Below are 26,213 nucleotides of genomic sequence, written 5' to 3' on the forward strand. Positions count from 1 at the left end.
ATTCTGTTCGATAAAAAATAGAGTTTGCGTAAACAAAGAATTATACTTACACTACGTTCTCTAGTGTTCGTATGCTTATCTCAACGTGTTGTCTCTACAATTAAAAAATTACATTTATACGAATACACGGAAGACGGAGAGTACAGGTTGGAATAAGTCCGATTTAATTTATTTGCTCAAAGTAATACGTATATATATAAAATAATTGAATGATCTTTCACTCCTTATAATACCTTATGTAAAGATATCGCGACAAGAAGTCTTACAAATCGACGTTATTAAAGACGAGGGAGAATCTATGCGTTAGAAAGTCTAGCGAGTTGATGACGCGAATTATTATCGTGAAACGAGATATTTGCGAATGAAACGACGCACCACCCATTTTACATTTGCTATCATTTACATCGATGCGACTAATGAATATTTCTGTTGCACCACGTTGTCGAATTTTTTCAACGACCTCGATCGATGATTAGAATACCAATAAAGTTTCGCTACGGTTTTCGTTCGACGTAAGCAACTTGCTATGAATTCGCTGACATCGTAGAAGATGATGTCTCTTTATTATCAAGTAGCTTTCGTCTCGAAATTGGCGAAATCGTAACGTAGACTTAATCGTACGTAAAGAATAATTCTCGTAATGCGGTATTGCCAATTTAAGTGTAAGACACTTGATAACAAGAGTCGGTTCGAAATCGACGGTTAATCGATCACACGATAAGTTCGGAAATTTCACGTGACAACTCTACGAGTAAAATGTCGAACGTCGAACGTCCTCCATCTTGCTGAGAAAGATCACGTAGCCAATCGAACGTGCAACAAGTCGAATAACTCTTCCACGCGCGAAGCACAGTTATTATCATGATCGTTATCATTATTACCATTACTATCATTATTGTCCTAGCACGGTCAGCACATACGAAAGATAATACGATACAGTTATTAAATTGAAAAAATATATATATATACAGGGTATATTATAATTTGTGGTTCAATCGAAAAGGAGGCGGTATCTCGTTCGAAGATACGTAAATCGAAAATGGCAAATCGAATACTTTTCATCGATACAAAGAGAAGGAATAAAAGTAGCGGTAAATACTGATCTACTCCCCGAAATAATAACATATATATTTGTCGTCGATAGTTAGGTTATGCGAACGTGGATATCGTCGGTACTACAGTACCGATCGAAACGCGTCGTTCTACATTATCGATTCGTTTCTCAACGACAGATCGCCTCCATTTTCTCGTGTACCTCGAATTACACGTAAACCCCCCCGTATAAAATCGTCCCAGTTGTAGGTAAATACGCGGACTTTTTGAGCAACTGTCTCTCTCGCGAAATGAACCGAAGCACGGTTCGAACGGTCACACAACGAACGGATACCTGCCGTAAGAGAAACGGATGTCGGTGATCGTAGGACCCGCCAAGGTGTGCACCAGAATGTCTGTAACGTAGCTAAGTCTAAGATAAATGATAAATTATGTCTAGGGCGGGACCCACGATCGTCCTCCCATACTTGTTTCGCTTTCTCTTCGCGCAGCATCGATTCGAATTTACGATCAGCTTCGTTTTTCGCCTCGTTCGTTCTTTTTTCTTTTTTTCTTTCTTTTTTTTTTTTTTCGTTCCCCAAAGAAACGTCGTTCGCCAGATTCCTTTTTGTTCATTGCGAGCACGTACACGGTCCGCGCTCGAGACCCTTTCCTCTGTCGACGCGTGGTGACGCTGGTTCCTTTCAATAGTTGTAAGGTCCGTACTGCGATCCGTGATAGTACGGTCCTGGATACGCCGCAGGTGCAGGGTATCCGGCGTAAGCGTACTGTTGCTTCTGGGGGTACACTGAAAACGCAAAGAAAGACGTTAGACTGTTCGCTCCCTTCCGGTGGTGGTTCTTAGCCTGCGGGTAATTATCTCCGACGCGTACGCAACCGAACCATTAATATTCGCAAAGCGCCGTAGTTCAGAAAATGGCGAATACTTGAAACGTACGCGTGTACAGCGGAAATACCGCATTCGTAATTTTAAAATAAAAGATCGTAAAATAAAAGATTTTATAATCGATAACTTGGCAGGGTATCGACACGGGAGCATAACAGGCGACTAAGAACCACTTTCTGATATCCTAGACCTAATCGCCATGCAAAACACGTGCATTTCAATTTGCCTCTGCATTCGTCTCGAACGTAATCGACGCGAACTCGATTCTTTGACATTGAAATACTTTGACCGCTCGACAATTACTGTCTTCGTTGCGAATAATGTTCATCTGCCGTGTAGATCGAAAATAAAACTCGAAGCATGCTCGACTATTCGTCTTCGCGAAGGTGGACGCAATCGAATTCGGACGCTTCGACGTAGCCGTGCGCTTTATTGAACACGCAAACACGAAGATCCTTTGCGGCAAATGGCGTCGCAGGATCGAGCGTAAAATTAGGCAAGTGTGTCGCTTTCCACGAGGCTACTTAAAACTCGCCTGTGGATGCCTCTTAGCATCGCGGATCACCTGTTTTCGGTACTTCTTCAGAAATTTGCTGGGTTAACGCGAATACCGTAATTTTAATTAGGAACTTCATTAAGACGCTAAGTCAAACATTTATCGCGGCGTTTATTTTTGTAACTCGAGGTCCAAGTGTTTCGTTCGAATTAGACCGTGGGAATGGTCCGGTCGGTTAAATCCGAATCCTGGTGGTCCTCCTTTCTATTTTTCACGCGAATTCTTACGATCGCGTTTCTACAGAAACATTGTGAGTTTTCCTATTCGAGACAAGACAATTTCATTCGGATTCATTTTCTTAGACGGTTGACTTTCGGAATTAATAGACAGACGTAAAATGGGACAATCGATCATCGAAAGAGACCATATTCCGTGTAGAAAGTTTCGCCTAGGAGCAGAGCCGTGACAGAACGGCTCTAATCCACGGTGGAAACAGAGCGTGAGGCGAAGGAGTAAGCGTTTCGCGAAGACGAATATCGAGCATTCTTCTTCCCACGACATTGATATCGTCCGACGATCGGTTTCATTTCTAAATGAAACCTAAAAAAAAAACCTGCTCGAGAGAAATCCTTTCCCCGATCTCGATTCGAAGATGTATTAATACTACCATCGTGCAGCTTCGATTAATAAGGACTGCTCTACCTGAACGTTAAAATCGTTGGACGTTTTATTTACAAAACGTTACTTTCGTACGGGTGCCAATCACTTTAGTTAAGATGTTAAAGAAGCGAGCAATGTCTCGTCTCGTTTTCCGACAGTGCAACGTTCGTATTAGTTTGGGATTTGTTAAATCTATCGTTACTCGACTCGTAAGGAGTCCGCGCGAACGGATCGTGTTCATGGCAAAAGCAAAAGGTGTTAAATATGTACCAGGCATGAGGTACTGCATGTTCATCGCCTCCTCGCGCATTCTCTCGCCCCTCAAGCAAATCGCCGCAGCGCTAAACAAGATCGCGCTGACCAACGACCAACCGACGCCGACCCAAGCGACCACGTACGACCAGTCGTACGAGATTAGTGAGTTGTCCTTCAGGACCTGGAACCGCGTTCCGAGAAAAAAAAAAAGAGACACGGGGGAAGTTAGTTTGGTCGTTTCATGGTTATCGTGTCACCTGGCATGATGTATTGAACGTTCTGTGCCTGTTCGCGGGCATGCTCCCGCCGTAAGCAGGACGCCGCGATCAGGAATAGCGTCATCGTGCCTAAACACGTCGCCACCCCCAGCCAGGCGAGGTAAAACGACCATCCGTACCACTGCACCGCGTTGTCCCTTAAAACCTGCGGGCAAACATCGCTGTAAACATTTCTAACGATTCTTTCCCCAAGTTCAACGGACTCCACCGCTCCTCCGAAACGCCTCGTCCAGCCGCTTCGCTCCTCGATGCTTTAAACAGACTGGAAAAAGTGAAATGAGCTCGCCCTGAACTTTATTTCGTTACCACAGCGAGTCACTGGAAAGTGCCAATTAGCATTCCGCGAACAGATCTCTCAAATCGTTCCACCATCCTCCCTATGGACCCTCCCACCGTTTCCCCGTTCTTCTTGTCCCTTGTCCTGAAAGCCTAGACAATCTCATTGGTATTCCTCGATGCTGTTAATACGCTGAACAGGCCTCGGGTAAAAATTGTTTCGAATCGATGAGCAAGACGGAACGATACAGTTTGCCTCTCAAAAGCTCGTATTTGGAATCGGCGCAGTTTACATCGACACAACACGTTCGAGTTCCTCGGTCTGTCTTTACTGTCCTCGCTGACTGGTATTTAAAGCGACCAGCAACTTTCTAAATTACACAAGTCAGTCGCGATCGCAAGGGCTTATCGCGTCTTGATGCACGCGTTAATAGATATGATCACCGATGCCGGAAATTCACGAACAACGACGTAACCAATTTCGATGTGTAATTGCTAGTATGCACGCGGTTGGTATATCGAGCGAAAATGTCAATAAACGTTCGTAATCGGTGAGAAGTTTTACCGCGGCGTAAGGAAGTTTCTAATTGCCGTCGGTGGTTAGAAGTCGAACGTTTAGGTGCAGGTATATGCGAACGCGTAACGAAAATTACTCGAAGCTCGAGCAAATATGGACGAGCACGTCAGAAAACGTAAATATCGTTAATTCGAAAAACGACTCACGTTGGTCCATTGTTGGTAGTATTCTTCGCCGACGATTTTCTCTTTCTCGTAGTATTCCACTCCGTGCCAGAGTCCCATGGCGCTAGCGCTCAACAGGCCTGCATCGTTGATAGATTTTCCATTAGTAAACGTGACAAACAAAGCAATACAATTCTTCGAACAGTTTTTTACGTTAAATCTACGAGGTATACTGACACGCCAGCAACATCAGAATCGCGGTTGCCGTGATGTTTCCCGGTGACCTTTTCCAACAGCCCACGACTCCTGTCCAGAACGCGGTGAAGATCGCAACGAATCCCACTATAAACAGAGCTATCACGGATCTGCCCATGTCTGGAAAATAATAAAAAAAAAAAAAAAAAAATCCACAGCGATGAAATCGAAAGTTGCCGTATTCCGCGCAAATAATTTTTCTCTTCGTTCTACGTACGAAGTCGAGTCATCGCGTCGTCGGAGAAGCCCCTCGTTAGATTCTCTTCATCGGGAATGAAGTAATTGATGTTCATGCAGTGCGTCTCCACTGGACTCAAGTACGTTTGAACTGAAACAAGCCGAAAATGCGGGGATTACCGTGAGATATTTAATTGCGATTTTCTTTTGTCGATACTTTAAGCATCGAGAAAACGTAAACAGAGGGAGAGATCAGTTCTTTTTTTTTTTATCTCCGAACTGGCTGCGTTAGTTGCGAAAATCGATGCGGCCAATTAAGGAAATTTCACGAGACGACTAATTAGACGGTCTAATTTCAGCGGATTAAAATGTGCACGTGTCTAATAGCTCGTTGCAAAATAAACCGGTGTTAGGTTCTTACGCTCCATGAAAAAGAAATCCAAGACGTTCGTGAAGAGCAAATTGTATCGAACAAAGAATTCGTTGATTGGAAGTTGATACCAAACGAAAGCTGCTGCGATAATAAAAATGATCATGCATTCGAAGGGCGTTTCAATAAAGTTTTATTCGAACAACGAAGCAAAAGAAGAAAAATTCCTGGGCTAGTTTGAAAAAGGCGTGAACCTTTTTCGATACGGCCCTGGTATATCGTACATACGCGTATCGAGAAGCACGTGACCCAGAATGCAACGCGCTATCACCGGCTTGTAATGTGTGCGGCAACCGCGTACATACATTGTATATACTTAAAGCCGTCTGGTATTCGTGTAGCTGCCGCTTGTCTTTCATGGGCAACGGTACTCTTTGACCATTCCTAATCTACGAAATACTACTTTCGAAAGACATTTCACGCGGTGAAAAGAAAAAGTCGCGTTAACGTCGCGATGCTTTCACGGTTTCCTATCCTTCCAGGAATCCTGACAGAGAAAACTGCGATCAAATTAATTGCGATGCGTCGACCTTCCCGGTTCTTTTAGTTACTCTTCTTTTCCCTTCAATGCCGAATTCGTCGTATCGTCGCAGTTGGCAGTTTATCGTAGAAATATCGACGAGTATTTGTTAATCTTTGTACGAAGATGTGTCGGAGAGGTGCGGGTGGCAACACCTGCGTCACGTAACTCGAGTATCTCGTTAAGCTTACCACCCCACCTAAGGGATGGGACGTGCGATCGCGCATACCGTTTGAAATATTTGAAATTCAGCCGGTGACGGCCGTTTCCTCGACCTTCTTCGAATCTAGTTTCGCCTAAACGAGGCGCCATGCCAAGATCGTTGACTCGTGGCTAACTAACTGTACACAGTGTACACCAGTTAGGACGGCGTCGCTACCGCCATTCCGGAAGAGGAACCGTGACGATCGTGGGACGTATTCTTCCTATCGACGGACACAAAAACCGTGACAAAACGGCCGAAAAGTGCGTATCTTGCCGACGCTACAGCTTTAGAGTATCGGAGTATGTTGACAAAATCGTTGAAAATTCTAAATGGAAACCTGGCGAAATCGAGCACATCCACATCGCACAAAAATGAAATGAAATAAAAATTCCGTGAAACCGGTCGTTGACTGGTTTCTTCAAATTTTTCACGCGTGCATCCACGGTGGTGTCCGCGCGTACACCTGACCTCCATTTTGTAGGACGATTTCTGCCCGAAGGTAGGAATATCGGCGAATATTTCGCTGCGGCGTAGACCGTCGACCTCGAATCTGCGTGAATTCAATCGCTGCGACGTTAGACGGTACCGTGAGATCGACGGTGAGCATTTTTATACGTCGACGATTCTTCCACTAGCTTCGATGCAACGAACCTACCGTTCTCCAGCTCCTATTTTATCGAGGACCACGTACGATCACGCGCGATAAATACATCGAATAGGCCAAGCCGGAAGCGGAACGCCGGAAGCAAACGGAACGTCGAAACCGATAAGGAGCTCGCGGTCGAAGAACGGTACAAGACGGTACACGCGATGTATCGATCATTTCGATTGTTTTCCGCTCGAACGACGGGAACGAGTCCCCATGGTTGTTCCGATTCCCAACAATCTCTCGGTACTTTCTATTCAACGGCGTTTTCCGTCGTTTTCGCGATCGTTCGCGACCAATTCTCCCTTATTCGTAAATTACGCTACCGATAGAGACGCCGCGCGAAACGGTACATCCGTCACGGGAACTCTGCACGAGGACCTTCGATTCGACGCGACAAGACAGTTCTTCTTCTCCAAAGGATACAGGTTCTTCGTGAAACTCGAGACTTCCGGACAAACTGGAATCGCCGTTACGGAGCGGTGAAGTTTAGAAAATGCGCGCGCCTCTCGTCGTGAGAAAATGCGGACCTTTTCGAATAATGGGCCCATAGAATTATTCAGGCTTCGGAACAGCCCAGAAGCGTAAGTGAACGTTCCGCGCGCGCACGGTAGTCGCTCAAATCGTTGACTATATTTTTAGCGAAGCACAGAAACGCTGTTCGACGAGGTTTGAAAAGTATGCGGGATACACGGTTCGAGTTCCGCGAGTTTGTTTGCGATAGCTACGAATATACAAGTACGAATAACGAAGCAGAAGCTGATTGCGCGTAGCAGGTGCGGCCCGTTGATTCGATGGGTACGCGTTACGTGGTCCGCATAACTCTATCATCGCGTATGTTCTCTCGAATCTCTTATGGCTCTTCTCTAACCCACTGTGCGAGCGAACGAATTATTTATCCCGTTCGCCACGTGTTCGAGGCGCGAAACGATCGGTCCAGCTGCTCGCGCTGGGAAAATATGTGTGTACTCCGCGTTTTGTTGCCTGGCTGCTGCACTTGGCTCCCTTTCACGAACGCGGTTTCTTTTATTATGCAAACCAACTTTCCATTTGTCGAATTATCATACGCGAATCTACGTGGAATAGAAAGAAAACCTCGTCTGGAAGAAATCGTTCAAGCATTTTCGATTTAACATCGCAGGCCTGGAGGAGTTTTCGAATTAACCCTTTGCACTCGAGAGGTGACTCTCAGTCACCACTTGGTTTTCTTTAGGTTTCATTTCTTTGGAACTCAAAGTGCCAAGAAAGCGATTGTCGTTGAGGCAAAGGTAACTACCGCTTGTCGAAGATCGTCCTTGTTTCACTTCTTGCTGCCGCCGCGTGTCAACAGTAGTGGAGACTTTACACGTTTCTATAATACGTTGCATCTCGTATCGATTCCCTACAATGTAGAATTCGCGATCGTCTCTGTGCTCAGTTTTAATCGAACGACGAAAGTGTCGCTGAGATATCTTAATTCGTTTTCGTTATATTCGTCTCGTTATACCACCGATAGCACGCAGGCTATTCCACGCACCATTACCGTAGAAAGTTGAACGGAAGAAAAGGCGTTGGTGCTCGTGGATGTTATCGCGCGAAATTAACTGGGAATCATTTACGACCGATTCTGATCGCATCTCGATGCATCGCGGTTCGCCAGACGGCCGTGAAGTTAACCGCCCGAACAATTTCGCATTCTCAGATCTGCGTGGGCGCTCGTGTATCCCAATGAACGTTTAGAATCGTTCGATAGCCGGTAGAACTGCAATTACAATCGCAACGGTCCATTTGTCGGACTAAAAAAGAAATCCTTGGGAAAGGTATCTTTGAGAATATTCGGCCTGAGAGGTTTGCAAGATCCCCTGTTCTGGTGACTTCAATGCTGGATAAGGCGATGTTGTACGAGCCCCAGCGTGGTGTACACTATTTTACACGATACGCTTTAACGCGAACACGAATTTCTAATTGTTAGACTGTGGATTTTCATCCATTCATAGGAAATTTGAACGTGCAAGAAAATATAAAATACACGTATTACAATACCTGCAGATTAAAATGAATTTTAGGTTCAATTTTTGTAGGTACGTTCGCAAAGATTTTATTTTGCGTAAAGATCCCCAGCTCACTAATTATTAATGTACCGTAAGATTACGTGAAAATGCTTGCAACGGATCCGTTCGATTTAGAAAGGTGGAAGGATTTTGAATCTCAGAAAAATGAAAGCCTTCCAGCGTTGGCCGAGCAAACTCGTGGAAACTCGGAAGACGGTCACGTTGGCTGGACCATCGCGTGACCGAGCAATTTCGAGCGAAGCTCCTCGCCGCGAGATGTTTCCTTTCTCCCGGGTACTGCGTGCAACCGACCCGTCGATTATAAACTCTTAACCTATTACGTCGGATCGGATAACCCGCGACATTACGGTATCGTAACGTAGAAAGTCTCGAAGAAGCCTCCGAACAGCCGAGAAATCTGTTCCAGCCACTTTCGAGATCTCGTCACGCTGGTTTCCTCAAAAACCGGAGAACCTCTCTTCGTGGCCGACTGACTCGACTTGGAAACCGTACCCGGCCATCTTTTTCGAATACTGCGCGAATACCGAGTCCAATTAAAAGAAACAACGACGTGGATCCGTCACTGGTCGTGCATTAATTTTAGAGTTACGATTTTAGAGAACGTAATTTACGCTTACCAGTCGGCGGCCTTTCTTTGGGATAGCATATCCTGAAGAGACCCTGCGTCCTCGTGTAGTAATAGTACTTCGTGTTCATTTGCTCCACCAAGTGGCTCTGCTCGGCATGCTTGGCTGCGTATTGCTGCAACGAAACAATTTATCCGAATGATTCACGTTGTCCGCGATCCCTTTCTTTTTGTATTTACGTAAGCGGGCGCTTTTCTTAATTAATTATTCCCACCGATTGTATCCCACGAATCAATGGCGTGTTGACAGATATTTTGTTATACAGTACCGAACTAGAAAGAAAATCATGAATTTTTTTTTTGTTAACAAAGGAAAATGTTTTTTTATTCAAATAGCTATAGCTGTGTCAAAAATCGACCAAATTAAACGTCTTTTTCAAAATGTGCGTTTTCGAATGAACTTTACGAAAAAAAAATATTCGAATTTGTCTTCTATAATTTTTTTTTATTCAATAGACATAGAGGGTACACGAATATACATGGGACTGACTATAAAATGGATAAAAAGAAAAATATTGGCGGAACGAAGCCGTACGCACGCCGGCCATCGCATGCAGATGATTCGCGAGTCGTTCACTTTCGGGCAATGTTTACGATCGTTAGAAAGTAAGAAAGTAAAGATCGCGATTCTTCGCGGCGATGATCTCAGGGAACGGTATCCTCGACCGCCAGAACGTCCGCGAGCGTATAAATTGCTGGACATTATTCGCGAACGATCGATCTTGGAAAAACTGCGGTTTCCCAACTTTGAAGGAATCGATCGCGGGCATCGAATGTACGATATAAAAAGCCGAGCTTAAATTTCACGCTTCCGAAACATAGCCGACACTGGCAATCTCGGTAAATTATAGTTTTTGTCGAGGATTACGTCTGTCGTGGCAACGCGAACCGTGCACGATCGCGGAGGAAATTGCGGAAATAAAGGAAACGGTACGCGTGTTAAAAATGTTCAGTTCCAGACACGGATGGTTGTCTAGGTATAGGCATTTCCTGAAGAAACGAACGCGCGAACCCAGAAGGAGGCTTAGAGAGCGCGTTTACTCAACCGCGTCGGCTCAAGTTCCGGACTTTCTTGCTATCGCGGATGCACCTCGCAATGCCGTCCTCGAAATTAAATGTAATTTCAGATCTTATGACAGCCGACGTATCATCCTTGCAGATAGCAAAACCGTTCTTCTGCATCGTCGGCCAAGTCCGAGCATCCTTTTACAGCCACTCTCCGACATGGAAACTAGTTTCTATTTTTCCTTTCTTACCAGCGTTTCTCTTCGACGCGCCTGTCCATTCCCCTGCCCATCGTTCGATCTACCAAAACCCGATCTCCAATTCTTCCTTATTTCCCTGTTGTACACGAGACCTCGCACGATTATCTAGAAATTGATTACATCTACAAGTTCGAGTAAGAGGATCTCGGAAATGTACTTTTTCGTTTGAAGGAAGTTCGACTTGGCCTTGTTTGGTATCGATTTAGAGTTCCTCGAATTTACTTTCGTCGTGAGGTAGCAAAATTCCTTTTCCACGTGGTAGGGATGCCACCACACAGTCTACTTTCGAAAGAAATTCAGAACGTTGTTACGCAATACCAGTTTGCTCGTTTTAGTCGTCGTCCCTTTACCGCTGATCGTTGAGCAACGTGCTAATTATTCGCGACTGTTGTTCGGAAGATTACCGATGTGGCGGAACGAGGACAACGACGTTACTTGAATCTACCGTGAATAAGTAGCCTTCGGAAGCTCGGAGCGTGCTACATTTTTTTCAGACCTCTTTTTTACATTGCACCGCAGTGTACCGTCGATTTTTCTACTCGTGTAATCGCGAATAAATTACCAAAGGTTTATTCGTCGTTCGCGAGATGAATAGCGTCGTCGTTGGTTCTAGTAACGGTTCGAAACGAGCTCGAGGAATATCGCGTCCCTGGGCGTAAAACCACTTGCGTCACCCTTCTCGTTGACGAGCTCCTTTTAAGGAGAACGAGATAGACCGTCGACGCCGATTTCCAGGGCACTTCTAGCGGGCCATTTTGTAGAAAGTCCGTTGGCGATTTTCTGTTCCAACGTACCGGTAGAAAGTGCGATAAGCTCGCGGGAAATCCGTATGAATCGCGCGGAAAATGAAAAAGAAACATCGTTTCCACGGAACGTTTAAGATCCACGTTCTAACGATCGCACGCAACGCGCGTTCTCATACGTTCGTCCTCCTGGCCGATTGGTCTCGCGGCCGAAGCGCTAGAGCCAAACCATTTTCGCTGTTGTTTCGCGGCCATCGAGATCGTTCCCGTCGAGCACGGTTAATGCAACAATCGAGTCCGCGATGGCGGTTAATAATTAACGTCGTCCAAATAACAGCCTCGGCTGCGCCAGGTGACGAGCGTGTCGCGTTTCCATCGCGGTTATGTCTGACGATCAAGGGCGTCGCTCGAGTGTACCTGGATTCTTTTATTGTTACGATCGTTGTGGCTCTTCGTGTTCTCCCTGGTAGAGGGACACCGCGCGTTGTATTTGTATTTGTATTTTATTTCAAGTGATAGGATACATGGGTTTCCTTATCTCGCTACTATGTGATGCACAATTAATAATAATCTTGTAACTAATAATTTCATACTAATTTACTCTCTCACACTCTTTCCATTTTTCTAAGGCATACTTTATATTCGCTCTATCTTACAATTGTTATTTAACATTGGTAGCACAGTTTCTTTTATCTCACACCGCGCGTTTTCCACAAGTGCTCGGTACCCTTAACATTCATATGTAATCCATTCCCGATGGACCTTCAAATATCCTTTTCTTCCCTCTCTCGTTCTCTCCATTCGTAAGACCGCCACCGCGCGATTTTATTGGGAGCGTGCAATTATCGCGACGACGATCGTTACCAACGACAGATTTCGAAGAAGCGTAGTACTTATTCAGAGAGAATGCAAAAGAGCTGGCAGGAAACTTGAGAAATTCCGCGTCCCACGTTTCTCCCTGATCACAATACGATAATCGTACGCTGAATGCCTCGCGCGTTACAAGATCTTCTTAACCTTGACGAACACCCATGCCTCCTGCAACATTCTTCTCAAAGAATGCATAATAGACGACGAGCGTGAATTACGCGATATTTTTATATCTTGTCGAGCTACGCACGGATCGCGATTAATTTATCTTGTACCGAGAGAACTCGTATCAATTTTGCCGAGGATTTCTCCGGAGAAATGGCACGATCCGAACTTCTTTAACATATCGCGTAACTTCCTTTCTTTCTACCCACTCGTGTACTCGTTGCTAAACAGATTGCGTTGCAACGCCAGTTTTCAGCTCGCTTTCACGTTTTTATCGCATCCACGCACAGCGGCGTATAAATCGTGCCTGTGAAACTATTGAATTCGGTGGATCGCGAGGTAGATCCGTCCGTTTGTAATACAACAAGTGCGTATATTTGTAGCGTCGCGCGTTTCCCCAGATATCCGTGGCATTGAAAATGCCTGGTGACGGCGCCATATCGAACCGAGTTTCCCGTGCAATTAGCCAACAGGTATACGCGTGGTACGTACACGTTGTATCCGAGCTGGCGAAAGAAGGACAGAAACGAGGCACGCGCGCGGTGCACGGAACACGTGAATCGGTCGCGTATAACGGGTGCGCAGTCCTTAATCGTTTTGTCACGCGCGTGGAAAAGAAAAGAAACAGCACCTGGTAAGGCCCATCGAGAGGGTCCTGTCCAGGTCGTTCCAATCTGCTTTCACATCGTTGTTTCGCCACCGCCGTTCGCCTCGAGCGCGGGAACATCGTCGAGAACACCGGCGATCTCTTTGACATAGAAAGGAAAACGCGGTTCAATGGGAATCGTGGCGCGGATAGAAAGAGTGCGTTCTATCTCTTTGGCCAATTGTCGTGAATCCTCCGACCATAAACCGACCAAGGATCGCGACCTCTCGTCCCCCAACGCGGTGAAACGATCCCGCGGTAATTAGACGCGTCTCCGTTTTGCGGTGAAACCGAATATCGCGATGAAAGTGCGTTAATTAGCTCCCACTTTTACTTTTTATCATTTTTTGGACACACGTGGGACGGAACCGCTAGAGATAGGCCACGTATCCGCGACAAGCGTAAACGCGAGGGTTTTGGCAAGGTTAACAACCTTGCGGATCCGATAAGCGCCAAGTACGGCTGATGTGGGCAGCTACGCGTAACCATTATACGTCGATGCGTAGGCTCATAATCGACGGTGGAGTTTTCTTCGAAAAATCGGACGAGACACGAGCTCTTCGCATTAATCGAAAAACCTCGTGACGGGAGAAAATTTGCTGCGTTTTTGTCAACTTTTATACTGGGAAAGGAGTTGCAAAAATGTATATTTCAAAAATTCGAGAAAGATGCAGAGATTTACTTCTTGCATCGTTTTCGCGAGTTTTACTTGTGACGAAAATTTCAGGCCAAACTTGCAAATCACGAGTTCACGGTGAATTCAGTGCATTCAGACCATTCGGACGCGCAGATTTTGCACGGTATTTTCCGAGTTTCAGGGTAGCGCAATAACGATCCTTGACCCGAAACGAAAAGTCTAAGACCGGCTATAATTCATGATTCTATAATCTAGGACGAGTTCTAATTCATTTTCAAGCGTGGGTATTGATAGAATTTTTTGTGTCGGTGCAACAGCGCATCGAAAGTGTTACGTTTTCACTCGAGAATCGATCTACGTATAAAATACATGTTTCCATTTAAAGATCCATTGTACCAAAAAGAATCTATCATCAAAAGATAATTCCCATCGCGGCATTCAACTTTCTCCCGTATCAATTTTTTCCATCTTCAAGGAAGAGCTACAATATCCGTCCCAGTTTCTAGAATCGCATTCGAGGTGTAGCATCTTCGCATTTGTTTTTCGCGACGGTAGAAAGTGATGGAAAAAGATATTTTTATTTGGCGCCGCGCGAGAAATCAGTTTCTCGTCCGTGATTACCAGGACACCCTGTGATTATTCTACGATTTAGACGTTACATAAAGCAGGCGAGTACTTGTATCTCCTCGAAACCACTCGCAAATTGGCCGTTGTCGTTTCTTATCGAATTCGCGATCGAGAGAGATTTCTGTCGAGGATTAATGCAGCGAGCTGAATTCGAATTCTTTTTTTCCCGCCAACCGGTAGCGCGAGGTGGGAATTTCTAAAAAAAAAAAGGTACGCTCAGTTCAATGTCCCCCCGATTCGCTAACTGAATACTTCTTATCTGCGACGAATTCGTAAAAATGTCGTCGTTGCACCGTTCACCGCGGAAACTCGTTCCTAAATCGCGTTTCAGTTTTGTTAAACCGCGTGCGCGCGTTTAAACGCGTTCCAACTTTCATTCCGATTTTTCAACACCCTTGCGCAGCGAACCAGCTATCGGGTTTCCATTGCATATAAATTTCTGCGTGTATCGATTGCACAACTTTCCACTCGAACACATCTTCCTCCTCCATTAATCATTTGATCGTTGGTTGGCGTTCTACCCGCGGCTGCGTTCGCAAAAGTGCTATTAAATCGAGACGCATTGCTTCTCCCTGGTAAACGAAGGTAACGCTGGTTTCTTGGTAAAACCGGTCGTCCGTCCGTGTAAAGCTAATCCAAGTATTCGTCGATCGAATCAGCTCGATATTGTCGAAGATCTGCGTATAAATTTTCACCTCGATAAGGTTTTTCGTATCCCAGGACATTCGATTTAAACGGAGTTGCGTTGCAGCAGGAGACGCGGCAATGTAACGTATTCACGAAGATGGATTGTTAGAAAATCTAGTTTTGCAAGTGGCAAGTCACCTCCCCACAGATTTTACGTCTGTATTGCTCGGCTTCCCCGCGGTTCGTTCTTCGCCAGTTTCCGTCAAATTATCCTGCCGCATCTTCCAGCCATAAAACGAAGCTTCCCGTTATTCCAGGGAATATAATTTCGTCCATCCAGCAGGGAAACGCGAGGGATGTAATTTCTCAACTGTTTCTAGCATTCCGCCGGCGTAATCACCTGTTATGGCTGTTTAAGAGTCACGCAGACGAAAGCTACTGTAATTTTCGTATTTTCCCGGAAAATTTCAATTACCGTATAACCTGCTAATATAATTTAAACTCGACCCTGGACGCAGGGATCTTTCTTTCGCGAGCAATTAAAGAAATTAACGTCCAGGTAGGTCTCTCTCGTACGCGTAAACGTTGCCGCACCCACTTTCCAATAATCGATTACTTTTCTTTCTTTCTTTTATTTAATGATTTTTTTTTTTTTTTTTTTTTTTTTAATTTAATTTAATTTCAACGAAAACACCGACAAAAAGAAAATACATGTCGAATCGAGTAACCTCCTCCTTTTCCGAAGACGGTTAAAAATATTCCACGCCGATGTGTCTTCGATCAAGTATCGAGCGTTCACACGTGGTTCCACGGTTCCAAAGCGTTGATTAAAGATTAACTTACGAAGGAAGAAATCGAAACGACCTCCGCTTTTGTATTGTAATCCGAAACTGCATACGCGTCGGGTGCAAGGACGCGTCGCGCGCTACCTGTTCCTTTATGATTCCGTGCCCCGAATCGATCTTCCGGTTATGTCACGATTTCCTCAATGGAACCGCAATTATACCTTACGACAGCAATTCCACCGACAGTTGTCGACGCAATAAATACACACGCCCGTACAAATGATGTGAGCACAGCGACTTGTGAAATCCGTCAGGATTCACCTATCTTCGACCTGTTCACGTTACCGTCGTTGAGTCGTTATCGCTTTCCGAGCCAATGAGATACTAATTATACCGAGAGAACTGACCCAAACCTAACCCAACTGTGGAACAATTTCGTAATGAAACATATTTTTCGACGCTTTCAAGAATATTATTCAGCGCTTTTTTTTTTTTTTACAGCGAGTAACTTGTTTTTAAAACAATTCGACGAGTAACGATAATACCTCGAGGAAACATTGGTCCGATTAAACCGAAACTTTTCGCAGACGGTAAATATTTGCCACGAGAGTCGTGCTCGGTTGACAACACCTTCCGCGATTTTTGATTGCCTAATAAAGCTTGAGGTAACGTCGCCCTGGTTCCCACATCAAAGGCCCTGGACTGGAATTGCCGCACCTCGGAACAATGCATCGATTGACTAATTTTTCTCGTCTAATTAATCGATTACGACGTCGTCGAGACCAGAAACGCGTGACAGGACTCTTCGTTGAGGAACTAAGAAAAATTCATTCCAAAGACGATAAAGAAAACGAAGGATAGATGAGGATGAATTACCTTATCTTTGACTCTATTTCTATTTCGTAGAAATTCTCACGAGTTTTACACGCGTCGCAATTTTCCGTGAGGCCAGATAGATTTAATAGACGACAGCCAGATCGAACCGCTCGGGAGACAAACGATTTGCGCAACAACGAAAGCGCGACGTAGCAAGATTAAAGGTTTACGATGAAAACAGCATTCCTATCGTTCCTGTAATTCTTCTGGTACCCTTGCAACGCCGTTCCTTGTTCAGATGTCGATCTGTTACTCGAAAGCATTAGAGGCATACACAGAGGCATTCTGTCGTCGAATAAAGGTATTTCCTTGTCGAAAAAAAAAAAAAAAATAGTTTTTGTTTACACGTTAAAATCCGAACGAACTCCAACCGTAAGAGAATGTCGTTATTGCGAGGAAGTGGCATGTGGCGAATCAACACTTCCGGATTTTACCAAACAAAGGGGCATTCGTTGGATCGACTTCGAGACGAATAGTCAACCGTCCTCGCAGATCGTATTACCGGCAAGCCATTAAATTAGTTTTATCGCACAACCCAATAAAACTTTCAAAAATTTTCGACACACAATTGAAACTAATCGAGTTTCGACGAGCGAACGAACGCGTCGAAACGCTCGATCGAATCCCAAGAAACGATACCGATGCGTTCCGCGCGAGGTCAGGCGATCTCGCAACGGGTAAATTCGTGCCACGGCGTGCCTTTTATCGCCAAAGAATCCACACGCATCGCAATTCCCGTTTCGTGTATCGACTAATGACACTGTAAACCGTTGAGTAACGCGAGTCGAAGAAACGGCAATCGAAATATCGAGCCGTCATTAAGGCGCGAGTTAATGTTTCATGATAGGAGTTTGTGCCACTCTTAGAAAACAAAACGTCCCACAAGGTGGTGCAACAACTTACGAGCACCGTGATCGATTAGGTTCGAGTTACACGAGCAGTCCAGCCACCGTATGGTCGCGGATCCTTCGATCATTAGTCGATGCCCCGAAGCGTGACTGGCACGCGAATACTGACGATCATTGGACCGTCGAAAACCAAGGTTTCTTCCGACCCTGTTTAGTAAGTGTCGAATGACGAATGACACAATAAGTAAATCCGGTAACATTTAAGAGAACGAAATAAACTCTCGGATAAGCGAACCTTCCGCACCACTCCCAGCCGAAGGTTGAAGGAGAACAAATATGCAGAATACGTTGCAAAAGAAAAGTAAGCCAACTGGAACAAAATACCGTCTAAGATCAACCTTCGGACTCTTTAAACGGCGCAGACCTCGAGCATCGCTCATTTTAGCACGACTCGATCGCACTCGTTATCTTCAGCTCGTAAGAAGCGTCCTAGTTCTTCGGTTCATAGATCATCCTCGGATCGTAATCGCCTCTCGCGAGAAACTTAACCGTGGCACGCGGACTTTTAGAAAAATCGTCCACAGTTTGAGGCGTACGAGACGCCTGTTGAGTAACTATTCGACGATCGCAGCCAGCCCGTGCACGGTCGAAGGTTGGCGCAGCGAGAAAAGGCAGAAAATATTACGAAAGGGAAACGATCACAGAGGTCGACGGGATTCCTGCGGCCAAATATGTTCGGAACAAGGGGCATTCTTCTTAACGCGCTCTCGTGGAATTACGCGTCCTACCTCGTGGCGTTCGTTTGCTACTTGCGCAAACACATCGAAAAGGTGTAATCGTTCGTTCGGGAGGAGACGGTGCGAGCAACATAACTGTACGAGATCCTCCAATCGACGACGACGACGACGACGACGACGGGGAGAGCCCAGCCGACATTTTTATTCTAATGCCGCGCGCGCACCAGCTGCGAGCGCCAAGGTAAACGCGCTCCGGAGACTCACGCTTGCGAAAATAACAGAGCGGTGTACGTCATGCCACTCCAACCTCCTCTCTTTTTTATTATTAACGCCTAATTTAAATGTATAATTCGTTTCGGTAACGTGCCCGATAAATTGTTTCACCGTGGCGCTGGAATTAGCAATGTGGACGGGTTTTTGCATCGATTAGCTCCCCGTGCTATCTGGTAAAAAAGTTGTACACAGTTGGACGGTCGCGCATTCTTTTCTTCGTTCAACTATTGACGCGTTAACTAATAATCGCGAAAATTCCTACGTGGATAGAATTTTACGATGCTACGATTGGAAGAATCGACCAACGAGCAGGCGAAAAAAAAGTGACGAGGAGGTAATCCAACGTTTGTGATAGGACTTATTGTTGCAACCTCTTTAGAATTGACCGATCTATTCAGATTTATTTTTCGCGACACCTCGGCTTCGGAATTAATTTATTCAATTTCTCGGTAAAAACTGTCGTCGCTCGTTCGTAGGTGACGCGTTAATTTTTGTTGTAAATCTTACGTAACCGCGGGAGGAACATAAACAAGTCGCAAAAGAGCATTACGTGAAGCTGTCGATGCGATTGCTACCGGTCGGTAGTGCTTCGTGGATCTAGAGGAATTATGGCTAACCATCCTGTCAATGTCTCAACAGCAAATGGAGCAGGTTGCTTTGAAGAGCTTACCTCCAAAGGAGCGTAATTGCGGATGAATTGGTTGTTTGCGACGGATGTAGTGTCCGAGGGAAGATTGATCGCGTTAAGCTTTAATGGAACATTTTTCGTTTGCAAGCATAGCTTCGGAACTAACCCGTATACGAGTTTGTCATCTCGAACGAAATAGCTGAGCGTTGGACGAACTTCAGGTTCGTTCGCTCGCCGAGACCTTCGAAACGTGAGTGTTTTAATTCGTGTAGAAACGCATCGCGCCATCCGAATGTTAATCGATTACTGACCGAGGAACTCTCCATCGCGATTCGATCGCCAAGAAAGTTCTCCGTAGAAGCGACTCGTTTTTCCACGATATCCCAAATAAAGAGTCGAAGGAAAGCAGCGCGGCAACGAAATCGCGCGACTCGACGCGTCGTTCGCCAGATCTGGGTGATGGCTGTGTTTACTCGAGGCCTCCACCACCATCGATCACGCTTTTCAATCGATCGCAAGCATTCACAATCAGAGACCCCGTGACGAATTTAACGCTATGCTCTCCGGTGGCACCACTATGTTCTTTTTTTTTTTGTGTTTTGTGTTTTGGGCTTTTCTGCTACTTTTTCTTGCCCAAGATCTCTTCTTTTCCTTAATGTCTTTTATTTTTTCCATCACATTATGCCATAGACTTTTCGATATTTTATTTTTGTTAGCCAAACCCAACCCAACCATGAAAAACTGGAGCCGTGAACCATGAAAAACGGCCGGGATTCGAATGTGGGTGCCATGCGAAAACTATTAGTTCTATCGGCGCGAAACGAAAAAATCTCGATTCGATCGGCGGACGGCATAGCGTTAATTGCGTCGGTATACCGTTAGTCCGTCGTTAGGCCCTTCTTGGGCCCGATTCTCGCTGTCGAGAGAAAAATCTCGCGTTACTTCCCATAAAGGAGAGTGCATACGATCCGTTCCGCGGTGCGTCGCGTACTTCGAACGCTAAACGCAAAACTTGTCGAGTCAACGCGCTGGGAATGGGCGCGGCTCGGAATGTCGATCGTTTCACGAACCCCGACTAGACTGCGTCGGTGAAGGAACGCCAGAAATGAAAAGATTTTTGGTAAAATCGAAATTCCTTGACCCAGAAGTCTTGGAATTTTGTAACGATGCGTGCTCGCCGGACGTTAACCCTTTGACCGCGGGACTGGAACAGGTTGAATTTGAAAAATAAAATACCATCTTACAGAGAATGACAAGACAAAACTTTTTTGTAGTTACAGTTTGTTCACGCGACGCTTAGTTTCAATTTGTCAACGAATTTTCGATTAACAGCTACTACGAGACGTTCATCGATGAAAATTACTGCCTTTTTCGATTGATGCAACGCGATCGTACGTCCTATATGAACGTGTGATCTCAGATGGAATTCCTCGGGCCTTGAATCACTGTACTCGGAAGGAGAACAAAAGACCTAGGACTCGAATCACGGGTTCCAGTGTTCCGATGTTCCTTCACGTATGTAACTTAGTCTCCCGAAGGTGTAACGCATGAAAATTTCGCGAGCCTCGGAATTAATGAAGCTCTCATCCTGCCAACTGCCACGGAGGAACGGTATCGTTCGTTATAAGTGCATCACGGTTTCCTTTTGTTGAATATTTCACGAAAGTTTCGTGAGAACCTCTTCCGCTCGTGAGATTCTCAAGGTCCCTCGGGGGCGAACTTGACCTTCGAGCAGAGCGTTCACCTACGACAAGGACGACGGAAGTCGTGGAGATTCTACTTCCAGTCTAACTTAACCATTTTCTCGAAAACTCCGAGTTACACCGTTCGCTGATATCAATTCAGAAACGAAACTATTACAATCGCAAGAATATTGCGTAGGGCCGGAAGGGTTTTCGAATCGAAACGACTCCGTGTCACCACGGCCATAATTCGAACTCGACTAACTGCCGATCGTCCAAGATCGTCCTTGTCTCAGCCTTTGCTGTCGCCGTGTTGCAACGCGACGCGTTAACCATACATTTGTATACATTTCTGTAACGCGTCGCGTTTCGTGTCGATTTCCCTACAATTTACACGCTGCGTCGTCAAGAAACCATTCTTTTTTTATATATTTATTAAAGACATGAGAAAATCAAAGTAACGCGCGAGCAACGGAGGCACGAACCATGCAACGGACGAACTTTCCAACACAATTTACCGTAATTCGCCCGTATAACGTGTTATTAATCGAATCATGTATCGGGAACGACGTTTCTTCGGGTCTAAGAAACAACAATGCGGATTTTATATGCTCCCTTTCTTATTTTCTAACTATTAGGTCAGGAAACAATTTTGTTCAGTTCGTGGCGACCAGCATTCCTACGTACTTTGAGAATAGAATTCGCGTAAATTAAAGTCTATTATTTTTAATGTTAACCTCTTGTTTCTTTTTTTTATTAATTTTACTTTAAATTGGTTGCGGTACGAATACTTTTTCACCGTAGATTGAATATATTTTGTCTAAGAGAAATCGCTGTATATCCGTGCGTCTTTTCGCCATTCGCGATTGACTTTTGAAACGCTTAAGACACGCCGACCTACCTACGCATTTCAAATACCATCGCTTAGAACGCGAAAGCGTACGCTTCTCCTCCGCATCTCGATAATGCACGTTTGAATTCGTGGAACCTCGGTGCGTATACGAACGACTGGATATATCCGGGATGACACAATTGCCGATAGAAGGAAGCCGGTTTTTCCGCCGTGAAAATATTTTCAAACGTTCCGTCAGCGCGCAACATTCCACGGGCGTTCTCCAACGAGGATGGTATCGGTACGAAGAAGCAAATCGGGAGCATAGTAATTATTACTCGTTGTTCGTACAGATACACCTGTTTAATAGGACGTGGAAGGACGTGGCGAATGTTGCGATAGCTGTTATAGACTCGTTTACGCTTACAATATTTAAATACACACTTTAGACTTTCGTTGCTGGCAGCTACGTACTCGTCGGAAATTTCAAACTCTGCGTCGACTTAGCAACGACTCAACGACGCGTTTGTTCCGCGCTTGTCGATCGATCAACGCGATCGATAGCTTGGCCGACGAGCCGATCGTGACGCGATTCCGCCACTACCGACGAAACGAAAATGAAATAAACGCAGCAACGCGAGCGATGCGCACGGTGTCTAACGAATAATGGAGGTTACCCAGGGAGATTTCGGGCGAGGGCAACGTGGCAACCAGAATTCACCGCTCCAGAACGGAGCCTGGGGGCAGGCAGGGAGACGATCGTCGAAAGAACGTCTACGGATGTTTACGAACCTGAATTTGGGCGCGCTTGACCTCGGTGTAGAGCCAGTTGTCCGTGGAAAAGGCGATCACCAGGAGACCAGTGGCAATGATACCGGTTATGGTCGCGAGGGACAGCGTCACCGCGGAACAGGGCATCTTGGTATCCTTCTTCTTTATTTCAAGTCGATTTTCCCGGTCGACTCCACTCTCGTCTCCGTTACGTTCACCTCACACGGCACCACTGCAACGAGCTACGATGCTGAGAACTGGTCGTCGTCGTCCTCCAAGACTCGCGAGCATCCGTGGAAAAAAAAAAAAGATCGGCACGAAACGGGTCACGAATCGGTTCGCGAATCCGTACGGCGATGGATTCGTTCCGTTTGCGTCTATCGCGGTCGGAAGAAGCCGCGGAACCGGGGGCCCAACGGAGGAAGGTGAAGAGGACGGTGGATCGGGCCGATTTCGAACGATGACGACGTCCTTCAGGGTGCACGATACTCCGCGATACGCATTACTACCATTCTCTCCTACGACAACGACACTAACGGCCCGACTCACCTCGGAGAAAAGCCGAGAGCCGACCAAGGAGAGAGAACCGGACCCCAGGTGGGGATGGATGTAGCCCCGGGCAGGTATATTACCTGTGTTTTACCTCCAGCGGTGCTCAATACTCCTCCTCGTGCTTCGACTTCGTACAGAGACGGACGGAATTTTATTCCAATAACGCGTTCACCGCCAGGCTAACGCTCTTAATCATTTCTACCGTTCGCTATTGGACACTACGTAATCAAACGTTTATCGCGGTATTTATATTTCTAACTTCGTCGAAATTCAAGGATTTCGTTCTTGCGGTTTCTTTCACGCTTAACGTTAAGAATGAATTTTTTTGGTTACCAAGTGAAAAGCACTTGTTATCCATATATGGACGACGTGGCGGTTAATGCGATAATCACGGGTCCAAGTTTAGACTTGTACAGAAAAAGACATATCGTACAGAGGGAATTTTGGTTAAGTTCAAGGATTCGTTCGACACCCGTTATAGTACTATTTTCGTTTAACCAATTTATTGGATTACGAATTAGTTCTCGGCATTTCGATATTTACCGCTGACGTGATCTTTTCATTTATGATTATACATTTGTTCCCCGCTTTAGTTACTATTAATGCGTAAATACGCGAAGAGAGCTGCAAGTAACGGGGCCGAAACGTCGTTTCTAATTAATCATTTCATACATCACTACGAGGCTTCGGCAAATAAATGTTTGCACTCGCATATTAACAAGTTAGGAATCGCTGTCTTCGCGATCGTAATTTATTATTCGTGTGATATAAAGTCGACGCGTCCTAAGTTCGTACCGTTTTCGTTCGAGCTGAATTCTCTTTATCCGCCATTATAGACGATAATAATAAACGTTAACTCCTCGATCGAATAAACGTCACGGATAAATTACTATCTTTTTCACGGCTCTTGCGAAGATTTCAATGCCCGCACGTACAAGTTTCTTTGCATGCGACGAATCGTCTAAGAACCAATTTACCTTCGTGCTCTGATCGCTGTATAGATAAAATTACGTCGAATCGAGCATTCCGCCAAAACGATTCGAGATAAAGAACGGACGAGAGTCAACGGGACGGTGAAATGAGAACAGTTTCGCCGTAACTGTCTACCTGCTTCCATAAAGCATTCCTTCCTTGTTCCTTTACCAAACAATCCCACCACCGGTGAGATAAAGTCGATGCAAACGCCCAGGGAGAACCGAGGAATTCCTTGCATTCTACTGTATCACCGCGGATCTTTGATCGTTTTACGCCTGCAACCTTGGCTACCACGGGACGCAATCTTTTTTAACAGGTCTCGATTAATTTTGACCCGTGCGTAATCCCTTTGAATACCTGTCGGTGACGGATTGCCTAGGCGAACGTGAGAAGCACCTGCGTACCTGCGGGCTGGTCAAGTCCCCGGTATGCAGGTACCAGGCATTTTTGCGCGAATAATGGGATTTCAGGCCTAATTGCTCGCGGCGACTTTGAACATGTCAACGACTAATTATTGTAGACGAAGCAAACCCGCGTCCTCGCGAAAAATGAAAAATTGTAAAATTACGCTTGACACGTTGGTTATTGTTACGACTTTCGAGTCGCGCGGAGTTATCGAGGGTAAACACACGCGTCTTAATAGCATAAAATTATATATCTTGGCTCAGTTCCGTTATTTCCATTTATTTGAAACTCGTTCCTCGCTAGGATCGCGAATAAGTAACTGGTTGGATTTCTTTTCGTATAATTAGATAGTTCCATGTAGAGTTTTATTTATTAACGAGTAACAAGAAATAGAAGTAGAGCGACATGTCAATTAAACTTTAATATCGAAGGATCGTACGGTGTGCCTTCGAAAGGGGATCCTTTTGCGTCCCATGCCTTCTTTAAGATCTTCTCCATTTTCTGTAAATAGAGTTTTCATTAAAAAAAAAAACAAAAAATAAAAATGATATCTTCTCTATCGCGTTACCAATTTCGAGCCTTCGTTCCTTACAATTTGCTCGGAAGTTGGCTTGCCCAGAAGCTTTTGCTGATGATTCCACATCAACTCTTGAACCTTCATTTGCTCCTCTGACCCCATTTCATCCAAATTTCTTGAACAGTCGATTTTACTTAATTCGATTTTTGGCTCGCCGACGATTAATGCTTCCCACCACCGGTCGGAGGCTTTTTCAAAATGAATCTACAATAAAATGCAAAAGATACGCAATGTAGCGCTTATACAAACATCGTGTTTCAAAATATTGCATCCTCTTATCGTATTTCAACACACACTTATATGTTGGCCAGGTACTATACTCCACACCGATTCATCTTTTCGAGTTTTAAAGCAAAGTTCACCCTTGAAAATGATGGTCCATTCGGAATTACAAGACTCCTCTGCTTTATTTTCTACGAGTGTCGATGTTCTTGCTTCTATTTGAATTTCTTGCGAATCTAGATTAACTCTTAAATCCTTTGCTGTCTTTATACAGCTAGGTAATTTAACCAATACGTCTAAATCGCCTATGGATTGCGACCATGAATAGTTTTCTCTCTCTGCTCCGTTATAACTGTCAGATGACCGATCTCTTTCAAAAGATTGAACAGGCCCTTCCATAACTTCAGCTTTTTCACATGTTTCAACTTCAATTTCTTGTATACTTTCTGGAACATTTGAACCTTTTGTGATAGTCAAGTTATCAATATCTTCTTCATTCTTTGGTAAACTTCTTTCGCTAGGACATTTAGAAACATTTTTCCATTTTTGCAAGGTGGTCGAAACCAATTTCTCTGCTATACCAGGTCTGAATCCCAACTTCTGATCCGGGGTTGATTCAATGTAAAAATCTGTACTACAATTAAATTTTAAATTACTCGCAATAATAGTATATATATCGTAAGCTTGTATAGCATGATAATAATAATAACTCACCATCTATACAAAAATCCAAAAAATGCATCTAAGAAGTTAGTAACATTTTTCTCTTCTCGTAAAATTTGCAAAAATGCCTGATCGTGATTAGAATTCATTCTAATCTTCGTTTCACCTGTAATTCGATCGAGTTTGACGAAAATCTTAATAATCTTTTAATTTGACAACTGAACAAATTTATCTGTTCCAGATTGAAGGTTATGTTACGATCTGTAAACAAATTTGATTTTTACGTACACATTCGTTGTACGTAAGTATAATT

The 26,213-nt window shown here is 44.8% G+C and overlaps 2 protein-coding genes across 7 annotated transcripts in view; one reads left to right on the forward strand and one right to left on the reverse strand.

Moving 5' to 3' along the window:
• The window catches only part of LOC128895221 (protein C10), a 28,813-nt gene that overhangs the window by 499 nt on the left and 2,101 nt on the right, over window positions 1-26,213 (forward strand). The gene's annotated exons all lie outside the window — the stretch shown is intronic.
• On the reverse strand, window positions 1,599-26,207 carry LOC128895213 (nudC domain-containing protein 3). Of its 4 annotated transcripts, XM_054157630.1 has the most exons (8): window positions 25,312-25,448; window positions 22,528-25,219; window positions 9,487-9,610; window positions 5,058-5,168; window positions 4,823-4,960; window positions 4,628-4,725; window positions 3,608-3,773; window positions 1,599-1,840 (listed from the first exon to the last, which is right to left on the reverse strand). In XM_054157630.1, the coding sequence occupies exons 2-8, from the start codon at window positions 22,651-22,653 to the stop codon at window positions 1,737-1,739; spliced, it is 867 nt and encodes a 288-aa protein (XP_054013605.1). In that variant the 5' UTR covers window positions 22,654-25,219; window positions 25,312-25,448; the 3' UTR covers window positions 1,599-1,736. The 4 variants fall into 4 exon arrangements, with proteins under 4 accessions (XP_054013605.1, XP_054013604.1, XP_054013603.1 ...); XM_054157629.1 differs by lacking the exons at window positions 3,608-3,773; window positions 25,312-25,448 and adding an exon at window positions 3,366-3,531 and having other exon boundaries at window positions 22,528-23,318; XM_054157628.1 differs by lacking the exons at window positions 1,599-1,840; window positions 3,608-3,773; window positions 4,628-4,725; ... (1 more) ...; window positions 5,058-5,168; window positions 9,487-9,610 and adding exons at window positions 25,952-26,066; window positions 26,189-26,207 and having other exon boundaries at window positions 22,813-24,939; window positions 25,031-25,219; window positions 25,310-25,871.

This window comes from Hylaeus anthracinus, unplaced genomic scaffold (genome assembly GCF_026225885.1).
Source record: "Hylaeus anthracinus isolate JK02 unplaced genomic scaffold, UHH_iyHylAnth1.0_haploid 4, whole genome shotgun sequence".
NCBI lineage: Eukaryota > Metazoa > Arthropoda > Insecta > Hymenoptera > Colletidae > Hylaeus > Hylaeus anthracinus.

Excerpts from the sequence above, each read along its gene's own strand:
- LOC128895213 (XM_054157628.1), bottom strand. Across the intron at positions 25,872-25,951 it reads TTTGGATTTTTGTATAGATG|TACAGATTTTTACATTGAAT; the intron begins GTGAGTTATTAT and ends ATTTAATTGTAG. Across the intron at positions 25,220-25,309 it reads TACCTGGCCAACATATAAGT|ATTCATTTTGAAAAAGCCTC; the intron begins GTGTGTTGAAAT and ends ATTTTATTGTAG.